The following is a 7,773-nucleotide window of genomic DNA, read 5'->3' as shown; positions in this document are numbered from 1 at the left end:
GAACTGCGGCCACGGGCCCTGCTGCTTTGGAGCCCCTGGGGACTCGGCCTCGTCACCTCAGTGGCCTGTCCGGGGTCCCTGTGGAAGGCTGTGGGGAAAAGGTGGCCTGTTGGGTTCCCAAGGAGAAAGCCAGCCCAGGTGGCTGAGGGCAGGGCGGCTCCCTGCTGACCCTTCGGTGTAGCCAGGGCCGTGTCTCCGCGGTCAGTCCGACACGTTTCTGCCCACACCGACGTGGACGGGCCAGACGGGAGACACGCCCCTGATCCTCTGCCTGGGCACGGGCTCCCGGACAGTCCTCGCCCAGCCCTCGCCCTGCCTGGCTCCCCTCCAGGAACAGAGGCTGGTCCTTCCTCCTCCCTCCACCCATCACCCCCCCAGGCCCTTCCCGGTATAGCACTTGGTGCCCAAAGTCCAAACAGCGCCCCAGTGTGTTCTCAGAGCTGCACCACCCCCTCCAGGTTTAGGGACGCATCCAGGACACCCCTGGTTAGATGAACCAGTGCTGCTGTGCTGAGCTGCCCCACCAGGTGGCACCACTGGCCTGCCCGCCCCTTAGCCCCATCAAGGGATCTGGGCACAGGAAGGGCTCCGGTGCTGCCCGTCTTGGCTGGGCCCAGGCTGTAGCTGGTGGCTGGGCAGCTGGAGCGCGGGCCGTCAGGAAATGAAGCATGGCACAGAAAACCACTGTTTAATGATTAGGCAGAATTTCACACAAAATCAGAAACCCATGATCCATCCCTGCTCCCAGTAGTAGAAAATGAAAGATTCGTCCCCGGACTTGTGCAATCAGACGCAAACCCAAAGCCGGCACTGATCCTCGGCCCAGCCCGGCTACTTCCCGTTCTCCGCGCTGAACATCCGGTCCTGCAGGGGAGAGGGCGGGGCCAGGAGGGCGTGTCAGGCTCCCTCTGTGGGCCCACACCGCCGATGGGGTCCCACAGAAGTGCCAGCTCTGCCCAGCTCGCCCGGGCACTCACCGCCAGCACCCGCTCCAGCTTCACCGCGTCGGCAGCGAACTTGCGGATGCCGTCCGAGAGCTTCTCCACGGCCATCTGGTCCTCGTTGTGCAGCCAGCGGAAGGCCTTCTCGTCCAGGTGCACCTTCTCCAGGGCGCTGGCCTGGGCTGGGACAGGCAGCAGGCCGTCCACACCCGCCCGAGCCGCCATCCCGCCCCGCCCAGGCCGCCCTGAGCCTCCCAGCCCCGCCCCCACCCCTCAGGGAACCGAGGTGCGGGCAGCCCCCGGCAGGGCGGGGCCTCACCCGCCTTGGCCGACAGCGCGGGCACCAGCTTGCTGCTGTCCTTGAGCAGCTCGCCCAGCAGCTTGGGCGAGATGGTGAGGAAGTCGCAGCCGGCCAGCGCCTTGATCTCGCCCGTGTTGCGGAAGGAGGCGCCCATGACGATGGTCTTGTAGCCAAACTTCTTGTAGTAGTTGTAGATCTTGGTGACGCTCTTCACTCCTGGAGGGAGGCCCAGCGTCACCACTGCGCCCGCCGCCCTGCCCACCGCGCACCTGCCCCGGGGCCCCCGGGGCCACTCACCAGGGTCCTCCTGGGGCTCGTAGGACTTCTTTTCCGTGTTGGCCACGTGCCAGTCGAGGATGCGCCCCACGAAGGGGGAGATGAGCGTCACGCCCGCCTCGGCGCAGGCCACGGCCTGGGCGAAGGAGAAGAGCAGCGTCATGTTGCAGTGGATGCCGTGCCGCTCCTCCAGCTCCCTGCGGGACGCACACGCTCACCCCGGCTCTCTGGCCCGCTCATTTCCCCTCAAACCCAGTTACAAACAGGGACAGAGGCGAGCGGCCCCCAGCCAGCACTGTGCCAGCACTGCGCCAGCACGGGCCCGCGGTCCCTCCCCTCAGCCAGAACCGCCTGGGGCTGGACACGGGCTGACATCTCAGGCCACGGTGCTGCCTGCCTCTCACCCGGAGCCTCGGCCTCCTGTGCCCACTCTCACCCTTCCCAGCCCGCCTTGCGGCAGCCCCGCAGCCCACCGTGTCATCTGGGGCCGAGTCCTGAGGACCAGGCAATGGCCACACTCTCATGTGGGCGGGGCAAGGGCTGTGACAGCTGGACCTCTGCTCGGCTCCTCTGGCCACGGGCCAGTTTGGGAGGGCTCCACCGTGTGGCCACGGGGGCGAAGAGCCCACACGCACAACAAGAAGCAGCGCCGTTCCTCCAACGGGCACGGTGACCGGCCACATGACCGAGTACGTGCCCAGGAGCGATGACACAGGGCCACGCAACCACGTGGCCACGCAGGATGGACGGACACAGAAAAGGCAGCACGCACACAGCGGAACATTCAACATGAAAGGGACGTAGCCCTGACTGCCACAGGGGGAGCCCTGGAAACATGCCACGGGAGAGGCCACGCGTCATGAGCCCACCCGTGTGAGACCCCAGAACAGGCCACAGAGTGGAGAGCCGTCGCAGGGCGGGGCTGCAGCGGACACAAGGCCCCCGGGCACGGCTGTTCCCGCCAGTGAGACCAGAGGGTCGGCCTCCGAGCCTCACACCTCCGCCTCCACCCGGCATAAGAGGCTCTGCCTGTGGACTGTGAGCGCCCGGTGAGGACGCGGTGACACGCCTGTGGGGGTCTCATGGGCACTCGTTTCTGAGGGTCACCCAGCAGGACCTTGGGACCTGGCCCTGGATACACCTGCCCCCTGGCGGGGGAGACACTTACTTTCCAGCCTGAATTCCTTCCCAGGTGGACGACAGCTTGATCAGAATCCGGTCCTTGCTGACCCCGGCGTCCTTGTAGAGCTCGATGAGGCGCAGGGCTCGGGCCACCATGGCGTCCTTGTCAAAGGAGAGCCTGGAAGAGCCGGGCCGCGGTGAGGGGCGCCGGGGGGCGCCGAGGACGAGCAAGCAGCAGCGGTGCCCCGGCTCCCGGTCGCCTGCCCTCCTGGGAGGCCAGAGCACGGCTGCAGGCAGAGGGGGCAGGGAGCCAGGCCTGGCGGGTCGCGACCAAGAAGCTGCTGCCCCGCCCGCCCACGCCCTTACCTGGCATCGACTTCCGTGGACACGCGGCCTGGAATCTTCTTCAGTATTTCTGCTCCAAACAACACGTACAGCTTATCGGTCGCATTTTGAATCTGTTCCTCCTGTGACCTGAAACCCAGGGGAACGGGTCGGTGACTGGTCAGGTTAGTGCCCAGGGTTCTAGACGACAAACTGTCCCTGAAGAACCTTTCCCTGCAGCTTCTTCCCTTCCTTTCCTTAAATATATTTTTATTGATGAGAGAACCACTGAAGGCTGCCTCCTGCACGACCCCCACTGGGGATCAAACCTGCAACCCGGGCCTGTGCCCTGACCGGGAATCGAATCGTGACCTCCTGGTCCATAGGTCGACGCTCAACCACTGAGCCCGCCGGCCAGGCTGCCCCTTCTTTCTTAAAAATGCGTTTATCGCCCTGGCTGGTGTGGCTCAGTGGATGAAGCGTTGGCCTGTGGACTGAAGGGTCCCGGGTTTGGTTCCGGCCAAGGGCACATGCCTGGGTTGGGCTTGATCCCCAGGGTGGGGCGTGCGGGAGGCAGCCAATCGATGGTTCTCTCTCATCATTGGTGTTTCTATCTCCCTCTCCCTTCCTCTCTAAAATCAATAAAAAAATATATTTAAAAAAAAAAACAAAAAACGCGTTTATCCCGGTAAATACACACAGCAGGAAAATCACCACCTTAACCCTCGGAGCGCACAGCTCAGGGCATGAAGCCATTCACGGTGGTGTGGCCGTCACCACGCCACCTCCACGTCCCACTTTCCCCGCCGAGCCCCTGCATCCCTGCGCACGTGAAAGAAACACTCTTTGGAGTCGCCTGGGCAGACGAGCCAAGTGCGGGCGAGGGTCCCAGCCGGCGTCAGTCAGAACCTGGGGCCTGTGAGCGACGAAGGCACCATCTCGTCACCAACTCCAGGAGCACCCAGGCCTGGCTGACACTCAGGGCGAGAGACCAGCCATGAGGGAAGGGAAAGGGAAGCCGGCTAAGGTGGGGGGCAGGGCAGACGCGGGCACAGAGCAGGCTGCACACCGAACGCCACCCGGGCTTCCCCGCCAGGGGCCACTGTGCCCCAAGGCTCACCCTGGGGAGCATGTAAAACGACACCTCGGAGGGCAAGTCCATGGAGACCGCCTCTGCGTGTGGCCTGAGGCGGGAGCAGGGCCGACCACGGCAGCAGGAGCGTTCGGGGACCGGACTGTGGTGACGGCTGTATCCCGGCATCAAGTACCCCAAGAAGCTGGGCCGTGTCCCTAAGCGTGAACTTTACTCTGAGCAGATGTTCAAAGACATCAACAAGAGCCATCACAGAACTGAAGCTCAGCGCGAGGGAGAGAGGGGACCAGCCTGAGGCCCGCGCGCCCTCAGCCGCACCACTGCCTCGGGGACCCCACTCACCCGGGGACCCCGCACTCACCCGCCCAGCTTCTTGCCGTAGGCGATGGCCTCCTCCACCAGCTCCTGGTAGGCGGGCATCTGTGCCGCAGCCAGGATCAGGGACGGGTTGGTGGTGGCATCCTGGGGCTTGTACTGGTCGATGGCTACAGAGAGTTTCAGAAAGAAAGGAAGTGCGGCTTGCTTCCCACCGAGTCTGTGACAGTCCCTCTGAGCCCTAGACACATGCGAGTGTTTCCGCCCTGGCCGGTGTGGCTCAGTGGATAGAGCGCTGGCCCGCAGACTGAAGGGTCTCTGGTTTGATTCCAGTCAAGGGCATGTACTGTGGTTGCAGGTTCGATCCCCGGGTCAACTAAGCAATGTGTTTCACATCGATGTTTCTCTCTCTGTCATTCCCCCTCCCTTCCGCTCTCTCTAAAAATCAATGGAAAAATACCCTCGGGGGAGGGTTAACAGAGCAAAACTGTTTTCCAAGCCGAGGTATAGCCACGCTTCACACGTATGTCCCTCCCCATCCTGAGGCTGGCCAGAGGCAGCTGTGTGCACAGGGACAGACCCACCAGCAAGCCTAGCGCCAGAGATTTGGGGGAGGTGCTCCCCCCCCCCCCCGCAAGGGCTGACTTCACTGCTGGGTGGGGAGGGAGGCAGCTGGGATGTTCGGACAGCAGAGGGCGCCCTGCTTCCCCATGCGCCAGCGACAGGGACCCGGATCAGTGGATCAAGGACTGCTTGCTTTCTCCTTTAAACCACTCTCTCCTAACTCCCAGGTAACCAGGCCGGGATTCCAGGCCAGTGGGCCACTCTGGGGCCTCCTGACCGGCTGTCAAGGGGGACAGGGGAGTGCAGAGCGGCCAGAGGGCTCGCTGTTTAGTAAGTTTATTGAGCAAATGAGTATTTTCAAAGTGTCCTTTGATGACAACACCGCAGAGATGGAGAAAGATCAGGGGCCGGCAGGAACAGGGGTGGCTCTCAGGAGACCAGGGAGATGGCCCTGGCCACAGGCCCGCGGTGTCCTAACTGTCCCGGCGCCCACAAAGATCGACAGGTGTCATCACCCGCACAGCGAAGGCCCGCCCCCTGCGGCTGAAACGGGTGAACGCGGTGAGCATCCTGCTAACAGGACGGTGCAGGTGCCAAGTTCCGGGTTCTGACACCACACCACGGGCACACAGGGTGTCCCCACGGCAGGGCGCTGGGCCAGGGACTCCAGGGACTCTGTGGGCTGATTTTGCAACATCTGTACGTCTCCCTTTCTAAATAACGCGTTAGGAAACAGAGCTCAGGCGTGGCGCTTGCACAGGTGTGCACACCCACAGGCGGTGCCTGAGGACAGCGCCTCTCGTACAAAAGGACGCCCTGACAGCGCCGACTTCTAACCACGTTCAACGGCCCATCCCATCAGGGACTCAACATGAGCTTCAGGTGCCCGGACCCTAAAGCGGATGCAGACCGGGAGGGCACTGGTCTAGGCAGAGGCCTCCCACCCCACCCCACCCCCGGGCAAAGGTGGGAACCTTCACTTCTTAAAATGACCACAAAACCAAGGCCCACAGCTGCCTTGCAACACTTAGGGATATACAGTATCAATAACATATCTTTATAAAGTGGATATTCATCGAAAAATAGTAATTGGGTTTAGCCCTGACCGGTTTGGCTCAGGGGATAGAGCGTCGGCCTGCGGACTCAAGGGTCCCAGGTTCGATTCCGGTCAGGGGCATGTACCTTGGTTGCGGGCACATCCCCAGTGGGGGGTGTGCAGGAGGCAGCTGATCGATGTTTCTCTCTCATCAATGTTTCTAGCTCTCTATCCCTCTCCCTTCCTCTCTGTAAAAAAAAAAAAAAAAATCAATAAAATATATTTTAAAAAAAGAAAAATAGTAATTGGGTTTAGATATTTTTTAAAAGAAACCAGCAAGCATTCTCCAGAAGGTGTGACAGACTGAGTGCAGGGAGCACAGACCCGGCTGCCACCTGGCCGAAGTCCAACACTCCCGGAGCTCCGGCCGCAGGGCAGGGTGGCCAGGAGACCCTCCCGCTGGTCTGACGCTCGCCGCTGGCCAGCCCAGGCCGCCCGCGGACCCCCGCGGTGCTCCCTCACCGGAGGCTCTGCTGGGATCGAGATAAACAATCCGCAGAAAACCGTCTCACTCACTGTTACCCAAGAGGGCGAGGCCGGCTCTCAAGTCACCATGAGAAAGCAGAAAAGCGGCGGCCACACCCACGGGCGCCCGGGATCCTCACGTTCCCGGAGGAGAGGGAGGTTCTGCCGGTGACCCCGCACGCCGGGCCTCCGCAGGGAACGATCACACCCAGCACGGCCCCCGCGCCCCCAGCGCACGGGTCCAGCCCCCGCTCCAGCTCCCGCCACGCACGGCCCGCGTCCCGGGCGGGCGCCGAGGGCGCAACAGGCGGCGCCAGCGAGGTGCGGCCGTCCTGGGCCCGCGCTCAGTCTGTCCGGCCGAGCGGTCAACACGCGCGGAACAAAGCCGCCCGGTGCCGCCTCGGGGGCCGCGGGAGCGGCTCCAGGTCCACCTCGGACCCTCCCCAACCCGGGGCCTTCGCAACCCGACCCCCGCGCACTCCGGCCTTCGCACCTGGCGGCGGGGCGCCCGGCGGGGGCGGGGCTCAGGCTGTGCGCTCCGCTCCGGGCCCCGCCCTCCCGCCCCGGCCGCTCCGGCCGCGTCTCCCGGCCGCGGGCGCCCCGTGTCCCGCACCCCGGGAGCCGGCCCGGAGCGGGGCAGCGGGGCCCGGAGCGGGGCGGCGGGGCCCGGAGCGGGGCGGCGGGGCCCGGAGCGGGGCGGCGGGGCCCGGAGCGGCCGTCTCGGCGTCCACGCCCCCGCACGGCCCCCGCCGGCGCCCACACTCGGGCCGCGCCTCACCGTGGAAGTCGCCCGTGTCGGCCACCACGGTGGTGAACTGCTTGAGCTGGTCCAGGGCGCTCTCCATCCTCTGCCGCTTCACCGGGGAGCCCGACATGGCGAGACGGCGGAGCAGCGCGGCGGCCCACAATGCCCCGCGGGCCCCGCCCAGGCCGCCGGCCAATCGGAAGCGGCGCGGGAAGCGGGCGAGGCCCCGCCCCGGAGGGGAGCCACGCCCCTTGGCCTGAAACCCCGCCCCCGGAGCAGCTGTCGGGGCGGGGGTCCCGGGCCCCTCTCGGTCACTGGTGAAATGCGGGCAGGACGCGGGGAGGCGAGCGGGCAACGTGGGCGGCACGTCCTGGGCGCACGCAGTCTGGATGGGACCCCTGGATGGGACCCCTGGATGGGACCTCCTGGATGGGACCTCCTGGATGGGACCTCCTGGATGGGACCCCTGGATGGGACCTCCTGGATGGGACACCCTGGATGGGACCCCTGGATGGGACCCCTGGATGGGAC

The 7,773-nt window shown here is 64.7% G+C and overlaps 1 protein-coding gene across 2 annotated transcripts; it reads right to left on the bottom strand.

Annotated features, from left to right (window-relative positions):
- Positions 1-671: 671 nt before the first annotated feature.
- Positions 672-7,422, bottom strand: TALDO1 (transaldolase 1). 2 transcript variants are annotated; one of them, XM_054725288.1, is made up of 8 exons: positions 7,276-7,420; positions 4,419-4,542; positions 3,007-3,114; positions 2,687-2,818; positions 1,540-1,715; positions 1,261-1,458; positions 978-1,123; positions 672-864 (listed from the first exon to the last, which is right to left on the bottom strand). In XM_054725288.1, the coding sequence occupies exons 1-8, from the start codon at positions 7,370-7,372 to the stop codon at positions 832-834; spliced, it is 1,014 nt and encodes a 337-aa protein (XP_054581263.1). In that variant the 5' UTR covers positions 7,373-7,420; the 3' UTR covers positions 672-831. The 2 variants fall into 2 exon arrangements, with proteins under 2 accessions (XP_054581263.1, XP_054581264.1); XM_054725289.1 differs by lacking the exon at positions 978-1,123 and having other exon boundaries at positions 7,276-7,422.
- Between the last annotated feature and the right edge of the window lie 351 nt (positions 7,423-7,773).

Source organism: Eptesicus fuscus, chromosome 13 (genome assembly GCF_027574615.1).
Source record: "Eptesicus fuscus isolate TK198812 chromosome 13, DD_ASM_mEF_20220401, whole genome shotgun sequence".
NCBI classification, from domain to species: domain Eukaryota; kingdom Metazoa; phylum Chordata; class Mammalia; order Chiroptera; family Vespertilionidae; genus Eptesicus; species Eptesicus fuscus.
The sequence above is the reverse complement of the archived record's forward strand: the minus strand, read 5'-3'. Positions and strand labels throughout refer to the sequence as shown.